This window comes from Botryllus schlosseri, chromosome 12 (genome assembly GCF_051294905.1).
Source record: "Botryllus schlosseri isolate E-star chromosome 12, Bs_hap1, whole genome shotgun sequence".
Classification (NCBI taxonomy): Eukaryota; Metazoa; Chordata; class Ascidiacea; order Stolidobranchia; family Styelidae; genus Botryllus; species Botryllus schlosseri.
Genome location: NC_137247.1, coordinates 18,648,320 through 18,659,357, shown reverse-complemented (window position 1 = coordinate 18,659,357; position 11,038 = coordinate 18,648,320). Strand labels below are relative to the sequence as shown.

The window sequence follows — 11,038 nt, the reverse complement described above, 5'->3', positions numbered from 1 at the left end:
AATCCAAATTTTGACTTTTTTGACCTAAACAAACTGAATTTTGACCAAATTTTGACCTGACGTATGCAAATTAGGTGTTTTCCCACATAATGTTAAAATTGTACCACTTATCTTCGTTTCTGGTTGGAATTGCTGGCTGTCCTAACGAAGTAGTTTGGCCTGAAAAAACGTTTTTGGCTGAGAAACAGGCAACTTTTTACAGCAAAAACCAATATTTTAACGAAATCTGGCCCTATGAAGAATTCCAGTGGTTACAATACGTATTATGGTAGAAATAATTAAAAAAATTTGTAGTACAACCAGAGATACTTTCCTACATTCTTGGGCAGAAAGTGCATGTCCTTACTAAGAAGCTTGCCAAGGACGTTCAACAGCAGCAGTTGTTGGCTGACAACACTCAAGTTGTGCGTACAATGCTGGTGACACACCGTGTTGCTTCATCCTGACAATGTTGTCTACATCACAATTTTTCATCATGCGCTTCTCAATATAAGAATGATGCAATGCCCGATAGTCTTTCTTCAGTTAGGATATTACGGTACGTTGACCATAACACCATGTCTACCTATTTGTTCTATTTGACCGTTTATGATTCACAATGAGCAGACAATTATTAGTTTACAACGGCAGGCCTCTCTAAAGTAGGCTACAAGCTAGGGATGGTGGTGAGGTTCGCGTTCGCGTTCTGTCTGTGAACCTCGGAAATTGAGAGGTTCGCGTTCACAAACGAACCTTAATAGGTTCTGCACTGTGAACTTTTTTCATATATTACAATTTTCACTTCATTATAACATTTGTCGTTGAAATTTATTGCCTTTCAACTGCCGGCCTCTCTGTGCATGGCGCTGACAGCATAGAAAAAATCATAACTACACGAGCATGCACCTTGAAAATCTCAAAAATTTTACTTGCTTTGTTACAAAAGTTTTCTCGAAATAGCCATCTTTCCGTTTGTGAGTATTTAGTGACTCTCGGCTTTGAGTTTGACCCGCAATCACTCAACAGCAAGAGCGAAATACCCTGCATGTGGCTTGTCAGCGAATGATGCTTTTTCAACCAATCAATGAAATTGATGTCGTTGTCTCATGTAAACAATCTAGCAGGCGTACGGGTCAATCTTGTCCTCTTAGGTTTATTGTATCATAAAAACCAAATCCGTGCGATTGGGCTGTTGGCTACTGCTGTATAACTTGTTAATGGGGTAATATCTGTAGCAAGTATAGAAACACGTTTTACACTCTGCTCAATATCCACGTAACAATACTAAAACGCAGAATACCTTGTCCGTTCTGGCCTAGACCGCTAAGGCGTAAGCTTATATTCCCTTGCAAGTACTCGGCGGAAGATAGTGATTTTATGGGATCATTATATCATTTGATTACCCCAGTTCATACATTTGGCGACGTTAAAATGTCAATATGTACTTCAGCATTGTGACCCGAGTCGTCGCTAGGTATCGTGTACAACAGTGGACTATCACTTCACCAAAATGTAGGGCTGGAACTAGCAAAATGACGTCACGTGACGTCATGAGGTTCGCGTTCACCCAGAACCTTTCAAAAAGGTTAGCGTTCACACGAACCTGAACCTTTCAGAGGTTCACACCATCCCTACACAAGCTGTAAAATATCAACCGATAAGTTCACTGACAGTGCAAAATCTACGATACAAACGAAATGCAGACGTCAAAAACATTTTGACTTTATGAACAATTTTGACAAATTTTAACCTAACGCTACAATTCTGATAAAATTTTGACAAATTTTGACATGTAAAAAAACGCCCTAGTAATTACCAATCTTATTAAACAAAATCCAGGCATGAACTAGGTAATTTCTTTGCGTTTCGCTCCGAAATATCAGCTATACACGGTGTGCCTATACATGACAATGAAGTTGGATTTTCGAGTAGCCGTGACATGAGAGGTCCAGGGGACGAAGCCCCCAGGAGTTCGGTTGATCGCCCTATGGGATGCCCAAGACCAGTGCGAGTAACGAGATTATTGACCAAACTGAACCATCAACTTTGAAAATTCTCGTGCTGCGCGCGGAAGTATAGGCACACTGCTCTTTCATAACATCGTGTCTTTGGGTGCCATATCACCCTAAAAATTGTGTTAGTCACCCAATATGAGCCCAAGACCATAGATTTTTAATATATTTTATATCTTTAAAAGGGGGGCGTCTTTTACCTCATCAAATTTTTGCCCCCCCTTGAATTTTTTTCGGGATACGTCCTTGAATGGTCGAAAGCCCTTTTCGTCGAAAGAGCCATATTTACCCTATATTTTTAATTGATGCTGCCAATCCACTCTGATGTCACAATTAAAGATTCGTGACTACTCCAAGTCGTCTCGGCACCCTCCTATCTTTTCCTTATATCGCGATCTTGTGGTTATTGATTTGGTAAAAATTTTAATTAATGATGATCATCATCATCATCATTGCATATGATTATATTTGACCAATTATTCGAATGAAAATTTTTTCGCGCTTCGCGCGATTTACTTCCAGGTGATAATGATTGGTATGCGTATAGTCCTATTTTCATATTCGAGAGCTCTCTCAACAGTCATAACTAGGGCAAGTTTTTGTTGTGGTCAAATCCGTGGAAAATTGCATTTATTTTTCACAAAAGTTGCAGTAAAAAGTCGCGTTCATTTTTCACAAAATTGACCTAAAAAGTTGCATTTATGGACAAGTTCCTTGAAATTATTAGGGTATGAGATACTCGAATCGATCCGTATCCAAGGCATTGTAGCAAAACTCAGTGTTGGCGACTTACACAAAATCAATAGCCTGAAAAATTTAACCCAGCAGTGAAAATATAATTTTTGGCGGTCCAGCCTGAAAGTACGTCAAATCAGAATGTACCTCAAATTTAAACGACAGTGAAATAATCGAGCGATTTATTTACATATAGTGCCAAATATTTCCAGTAAAAAGATAATTGCATGAAAAATCGAAAAAACTTGCAAAAATTTGCGTGAAAAATCGAAAAAACTTGCAAAAAGTTTCATGAAAAATCGAAAAAGTTACAAAAAGTTGCATGAAAAAAATGGAGAAAAGTCGCAAAACTTGCAATATAAGAATCCTCCAAACAGCTTAAAACACGATAATGCATAACTTCTGAGTATTTAGGAAGCTGTTAAAAAAGTTTCAAAAGTTGCAAAAACTTGCCCTAGTCATAACCTTAACTGCCATCAAACCGTTGGGATTGCAAACATTCTTGTTGCTATTTTTAACTGTGCTAACTGCGATAAGGGGCGCGACATTTTCCACTATCATCAAGGGGGGAGTGTCTAAAAAAGTTTGAGAACCACTGATATTAAGCAACAAGCGAAAAAATGACGTGACATGTGACGGAAGTGGAGATCCTTGGAGGTCGTGGTCCGGTAATCTTGAGGCCCGACTAGCATTCATTCAGAAGAAATTGCTTGAATTTCGACTTGAATCTGGACATACTCGACGACTGTCGGATAGCCGGCGAGATACTGTTCAGTTCATATCAATATCAGATCTCATGGGTATGAGGATGGCAAATGACCGTGCAGCAATCTTCGCTCGTTTCGCACTATACATTTATCCTGTAACATTTTCAGGTTACCAGAAATTAGACTACAATTAAAATTAGAGCATATAGAAGCATTTCACACGTTAGATTAGAATTAGAGCAAAGAAAGATTTAACAAATTATATTAGAATTAGCGACATTTCGCTCTAATTAGTCTAATTATACACACAGCTAGAATTATTCCGTTGTCCAATTGGCAGCGCGTGCGCCTCCGGCGCGATAGGTTAGCGTCCGAGTCTGGTCTGACACGCGTTTAGTGTCGGTGGGTTATGAAGGCTACTCCTCCACTGCGTTGCTGTTTTTACGGCTTGTTAACTCCGCTCAGAGGAAGACCCGATCCGACGCTATAGTAAATTGCAAACATGCGGCACCTTTCGAAAACTTCGACCTTGCTCCCATATATACGTAATCGACGTGGAATTAAAAATCAATACTCTGCCGAGGCCTATAACGGCATAATAAATTTTCCATCGATTCGTACTTCCTTTGAAATTCACCGAAGCAGGGAAATTAGTCGAAGGGAATTTGTTATTTACCTGCATAGTCTGATCGTCCGTCTCGGACGGCGAACACGCTATACTTGTCAGTTTGCAGACTAGTTTCTGCTAAAGTCGAAACGGTACATCTTATGATCTGGGATCGCATCACAACACATTCCGAGATGTTAGATAGCCTTGCCTAGCCAAAGGATTTTTTAAAGCTATTTCTGATAGAAAGCTATCTGCCTTTTCTGCATTTATGTAGTAGTGTGGTACTGTGGAATCTACAGAAACAGTGTTCGACATGGCTAGTGTTGGCTATCGACCGCGGTCTGCCATTTGCGAAGCTCTGTGTTAGACATTTACCAACTATATACGAGAAGTTATTGCGAAACTTGATCATTCGGACTATATGCCCTCATTTTTGATTTTGTAATTGTTACTTCATCAACTTATGTTCTCGTGTCAAGTTGGTCGAATGTAATATACATGACAATGGAAAGTCTCCAGCACTACACTTCTGTAGAAAATGTGAAGGCCATTTTGCGCAATGAATACGGCTTCGAACCGACGAAGATCACGAAAATGGACAGCTACTGCAACTTGAATTACCTCGCTACATGTTACTTGATAGGACAGAAAACGGAAAATATGAAGGTGGTTGTAAAGATATGCGATGAAAATGCCGATAGCTTTTTCGGTAAGGAATATAAATATAGCCTAACTCGACCAAATTGTCCTTAAGGATGTACGCATAATATTTCCTGGACATATAATATTCTGTTAAGTTCGATTTATAGCTACATAAAGAAACAAGGAGCCAAGGAATCGGCCCGTTAGCATTTTCCACATAATAGCGTCAAACACTCAATTTCTATGTTATATCGCCGATTAAAAATCCACCCTTAATAATTCTCCTGGTCGAAAAATAGGTCTATTCCGCCATCAAATTCATATTCTCAATTGATGAATGAGGACATGACTACAGAAATTAAATGTAAATTCATCATGATGTTGCACAGGATTTCGCTTTGTTGCAGTTGACACAAATACCCAACTCTTGGAGACAAAATGTTGTGGAAATCGCCGTAGAGACGATCACATTACAATGCAATGATTACATGACTAGTATAATTTATCTCGCTCAAAAGTATTGATATTGAAGTTACATCATCATTTAGTGGGTTACATATGTGCAATTGTGCATACTTACCTTTTTATCATAGATAACAGCAAGCTACAGCACGCCTTCATGCTTCATTTGTCAAACTGCGGTCTCAGTTGTAGCATACCACTGCAAACAAAAGACCGTGAAACCTACGTTAGGCAGTACAATGACAAATCCGGTTTCTTGTTGCAAGTTCTGTCGTTCATACCCGGTGAATCTGTGAACTCGGCAATGTTGACTGAAAATCAGTTCCTGAAAATATGTTACTGCTCTGGCGAAAACCTTGGGAATCTTCATTTAATCGGGCAGGTAAGCAATGCTGTTGCAGCTGCAAAAGAATAAAGCGGTTTCATATATTGAATTTTATCTCCTTAAATAAATCATCAGCCGTGGTATATACAAACTGATAAATTAGGCATTGGGCACAGCGCACAAGCTCACCCCGGGCGAGAACGAAGTCTACGTCGAAGAATCAAAATCATTTCGTCGACGAGATCTATGGAATTTGTTTGAGTAGTCGAATCAGTGTCCCCAGCCCTAGTCACGAGTATATTGCAACGATGCAGAACGCAATTCGACCACATTTTATGTGTGATGCATTTGGAACCAAAACATCCCTTCTGAATTTTCTGTCGCCCGGCTATCACACCAGGCCAATGTGCTCGGGGCCGCAAATGTGTGTTAGATGGTACGATATCGGTATTTTAGTAATACATCACTGATAGTACGGTACGGTACGAAACGATTTCGCAGTACGAACTACGGTATATTTTATCGTACCGCACCGTATCAATTATATTATGGGCACCACGTCTGTCGGTTAAAACGATTGGTGCGATTTTTCAAAATAGGCTTGTCTGAGCTATAGACTGGGTTGCAAAGTAGTAATAACTCGAGTCATAACTCGACTTGAGTCACAGTGTATTGACTCGACTTGTACTTTAGCCATTGCGCATGACTCGATCCAGTCATTTGACTCGAGACATTCTATATGATTTCGTTCAGGTCTCGTGCATCTAGGGTTGCATTTAAAACGAACAGTGCTTTGAACAGTGTTTTAAACAAAGACCTTTTAAAAATAAATTGTGTTTTTTTTTGAGATGTAAAATTATGCCATAATTGTGTAAATACTTTCCAAAAAACATGTTGTATGAGCCTACGGACAACTACCACCCGATTTAGCCGACGTATAGCGATATGGGATGGTTGGAACCATTGAAATAGTCGGTTCAACAGTTATGGTACAGATATTTCGTCAAAGAAGCTATATTTACCCTATATTATTAATTGTCAATGCCAATCCAGCATGACGCCACAATTGAATATTCGTAACGTCATGGCTTAAAAAAAAAAACAAAAAAAAAAATTAAAATCATGTTTTAAACATGTTTGTTTTTAATCGATTTTTGTTTTAAATGCAACCCTACGTGCATCAGGTCGGATGCTCGATAACTAAACTCAGAAACTGTCGCGTGTACAATCTGTACATAGTGATTAAATATGTTATCTATGAATGCTGGGCTTTCGATATCCCCTATAAGAGTTTCAAAAAAGGGATTTGAACCTGACTTGATCTCGATAATAGTGAACTCGGACTCGACCCTTTGCCCCCTGACTTCGACTCGGACTTGGCCCAGTGCTCAGTTGTTAAAACTCAAGTCAAAACTATAAAAGTAAGATTGACTTGTGACTTGATTACAACCTTGCAGGGTTGCCATACCGTCCTTACTTTTAAGATTTATCTTTCTTTTAAATGACGATGTCCTAACAAACTGTTGGTATAACTATACGTTGCCCTTATTTCTAAGAGTTTCTCCTTATTTTCTGCACCGAGGTCGTGATTGGACTGGACGAAAGCGATGAACATTTATAGTCATCAGTTTACAGATTTCGTAGTCAAAACATTTAGGAATAGTACATTGAACGCTCTCTTATTCGAAATTTCATGCTGGTGACATCATATTCTGTGATAAGGATTGTTGATGTACAATATTCCTTCAATTCTCTACTAGTTGCTGACGATTACCACTAACGAGTGTCAGCCGAAAATACTCGGGTTCATTTCAAGCTTCGAGCACCGCTTTGCACTACACACATCCATGTCCCAAGGAGTAAAGCATTAATTACCTGATCAAACGGCTATACCTGGATATTCCAGCATCTTTAACAAAGTGTATAGCACAGTACCATTAATCAGCACATATAATAGTGCCGTCTCGTATCTATTTGCAGAACCTTGACTTCAAAGTCCCAACGGAATCTGCGAACAATTGGTGTCTACCACACAATTACGTGAATGGACTAGTGATGATTTCTACTGTGAACGACAACAAAATCATCAATGATACCCGAGAGCACTTGAAATCTTATGAGCACAATTTTTTGTCAAAATTGAAAGATTTGCGTAAAGGTAAGTCAGTATTGGGGGCTACGTGTTCACTGTTCGTGTTCCTGTTCATCCCAGTACATTTGTCGAGTCGCGTGTTTCACAAATGATTCCAAATGAACTGAGTCACGATCGAGTGCGTTAAACCAGACTGGACTGCATGGATTGCGAGATATACTAATTGACTTTGAGTTGAAACTAAAAACTCTGCCGAGGAAATGGTATAATATCACCCATTTTAAATCAATTTCCTTATGATACCTTAATCTTGGCAGTGGCGCGTCAGGCTGATGAGATGATAAGCCTCACATGTGTTGTTTTAAATGATAATAAAAACAACAATAAAAATAAAAATTAGTTATTATTTTATTCTTTATTCACAGTAAAACTGGTAAATACACACATAATCCAGAGAACAACATGCCCCCCCCCCCCTAAAGAAAGGGGCAACCAGAGTTGGCCAACCTGCAGACACACGGTCGCATGCAGCCGGTAAACAATTATTATGCGGCCCTCAACACATTCATAAATTAGCTTGTGTTGGCGACCGTCAATATGCAATTTGAATATACGGATTGGTTCCCAAATCTTTGAGAGGTGTTAAACTTGAAAATTCTATTCACGCTTGGCGCGATTCGGGGTGACTTGGATTTTTCGTTTTTAATAAAATAGTGTCGTCTGAGACCCACCGTACAAATACGAACCGCAGAGGAAAGTGATGCACCCCATAAAGAAATACCAAGTCTCAATCGTGTGCGCCTCACGAATTGAAGGTTTTTCTCCTGCGTTTGGCTGATTCCAATATATGTTTCGACTATGCCTACAATCCTGATTGGAGGTCAAAAAAATAACAACATGCAACAAAGTAGTTAATAAAAACCGGAAGATGCATCATCATAAATTTTGTGACCAAAATTTCGAAGACACTTATCGGTTAAACTGATCACGTGGGCTAAGAATGGGTAAGTAATTGACAGTAATATATAAAACAAGCAATATTATCGAAGAAATTAAGTATCCAGATGGAAAAAATTTTCGCGCCCCGCTCGACTAGAAAGGCATTCCAGATAACTTCTCCCAACATTTGTACTCACGATTATTTTGGTGTATACATATATAGTAAGCCTGCGGGGGTGTTCTGCTGCTACAATTAAGAACTTTCGTACGCAAGATATATCTCAAGAAATCAGTGATGGCACAGAACACCACAAGGGCCCTCCGCGGTGCATAGTTCCCAGTGGTCAATTTAACATGAGTATATGACGTCCAGCTTGGCCATGACGACTCTCCGCCGGAATTCGGTCGTATGATATGGAATCGATGCACGGCCGTGAACAGCAAGGAGGTTGAACGCCCATGGATTAGGTTTACTATACGGCATCAATGAGTTATGTGGTCAGGGGTGTACGAGTTTCAGGAAAACGTTAAAAGGGTGTACCACGGCGAAAAAGGTTGAAGGGCCCTGGCCTAGACCCAGTGGGATGTCTGATAATAGATTCAAAAAAGACCTACTTGATCACCTCCTGTCGTTTTACTAACACTGTTGCCCTACCTCGTCCAGACATTGCTTCATTGATCATTTGCTACCATCGTTTAATCTTTCTTCTATTTTCCTTTTTCAACTAAACATCTTTTACAGCCAGACTGTTCAGAGTCAAGTGTACCTGTTTGATGCTGGTGTGATCAGACTAGATGACCTTCACGGTCATATCGATCATTCCTATCTAATACCGAATACTGTGCATTAGGACTGTTCAAAAATAACCCTTTTTCCTGAATCTTGCAGGTTACTTGATTAAATCGTTAGGTTGCCTTAAAAAACGACGCACACCAAATTTGAATACATTCCAACCAATATTCGCGGATTTCGTAGAGTTTGAAAATTTTGAATTTGCCTAAAAATGCAAAAAAAAATTTTTTTCAAATTTTTCTTTCAACCTTATGAAATCGTTGTGCTGTCTTCAAAAACGATGGAAAACAAATTTGACCCAATTCCAAGCTGCAGAAGCGGAGTTATTCAAGTTTTTTGATGATAATTCTGGGATGATCCACCAATCAAGGATAATCCCAGAATTATCAAAGAAAAACTGAAATAACTCCACTTCTACGGCTTCGAATTGAGTCAAATTTGTTTTGCGTCGTTTTTGAAGACAGCGCAACAATTTCATAAGGTTGGAAGGAAAATTTGAAAAAAAAATTTTTTTGCATTTCTAGGCAAATTCAAAATTTTCAAACTCTACGAAATCCGCGAATATTGGTTGGAATGAATTCACATTTGGTGTGCGTCGTTTTTTAAGGCAACCTAACGATTTAATCAAGTAACCTGCAAGATTCAGGAAAAAAGGTCATTTTTGAACAGCCCTACTGTGCATGCATATTTTCTGTACCACCATCACTGCCGTGTGTTATGTATTTCGGTTGGATGAAAATAAAGACTCTCTCTCTATTCCACGTCCTTTCGACACTCTCCTATCCTTCATTGTATCGCAATTTTGTGGTGTTTTAGAAATAAAATTATTGACAATTTTTATAATAATATAGACTTCACTTTTAGGCTTCATTCACGGCGATTTCAGCGATACCAATGTGATCTTGGTCAAAAAGGGCGGCGAATGGAAATTCAAAGGAGTTATCGATTTCGAGTATTGTCATCATGGCTACCTGATCGGAGATCTGGGCATCACCATCGCATATTTTCTTACTAAAGCGATCGCAATAGGATGCGACGTCAGACTCGCCATAGCCGCAGTCATTCGTGGTTATCAGTCAAAGAACGTTGTGACAGAAGTTGAAAAGAGCGTGTTGCTGGACTGTATTCTGTGTCGGCTTTGCCTGTCTTATCTTAGCGGTTGCAATCAAGCCAGCCTTCATCCCGAGAACAGCAAATTTATCTTTCTGCAATCAAAGCACGTGCCGAACGTGCTGGAGCAAATTGACAAAATCGGCAAGGAGGCGATATTTGAATACATATTCTAGCTCCAGTAATATATATCTACTCGCGCCATCTCGAATAATGTGGAACATATACATTGCAGCTCACTACACATGTCAATTTGTAAAAATCCGTTAAAATACCAGTTTAGTCTGACCTATATTCGAATTAGATTAAATTGCACATATGGAGCACTATTGTTACGGAAATGTTTGGTACATTTAACAGGTGAACCCGAAAGTTAGTGTGTGTTGATGTTGTTTGTGGTATTCATGGTGTTTGTCGGCTACAATGATCATTTACACCAGATGATTTTCTTTATTTTTGATTCCGTAGCTGCCGACTTGTTGCACGGCCCACGTCTAGGCATTTAAGCCACCACCGACCGAGGTCGACTTCCGAATTCCGATACCTAAGTGTTGGAGGTTTACCTAGGCTCCTCCTCGCCACATCATCCGCGTCAGCGGTGTCTTACAAAAGCCTAGAGGTGGGCCGTGCTA

At 39.5% G+C, this 11,038-nt stretch overlaps 1 protein-coding gene across 1 annotated transcript; it reads left to right on the top strand.

Moving 5' to 3' along the window:
* Nucleotides 1–2,230: 2,230 nt before the first annotated feature.
* LOC145452430 (hydroxylysine kinase-like) lies at nt 2,231–10,741 on the top strand. The gene is made up of 4 exons (XM_080330617.1): nt 2,231–4,752; nt 5,279–5,529; nt 7,453–7,630; nt 10,161–10,741. Exons 1-4 carry the CDS (start codon nt 4,542–4,544, stop codon nt 10,580–10,582), a joined length of 1,062 nt encoding a protein of 353 aa, XP_080186743.1. The 5' UTR covers nt 2,231–4,541; the 3' UTR covers nt 10,583–10,741.
* Nucleotides 10,742–11,038: the final 297 nt, after the last annotated feature.

Bases quoted from the DNA above. Each gene is read 5' to 3' on its own strand.
- LOC145452430 (XM_080330617.1), top strand. From the start codon at position 4,542: ATGACAATGGAAAGTCTCCAGCACTACACTTCTGTAGAAAATGTGAAG. The intron at 4,753-5,278 runs GTAAGGAATATA...TTTTTATCATAG, and splicing joins AAATGCCGATAGCTTTTTCG to ATAACAGCAAGCTACAGCAC. The intron at 7,631-10,160 runs GTAAGTCAGTAT...CTTCACTTTTAG, and splicing joins ATTGAAAGATTTGCGTAAAG to GCTTCATTCACGGCGATTTC.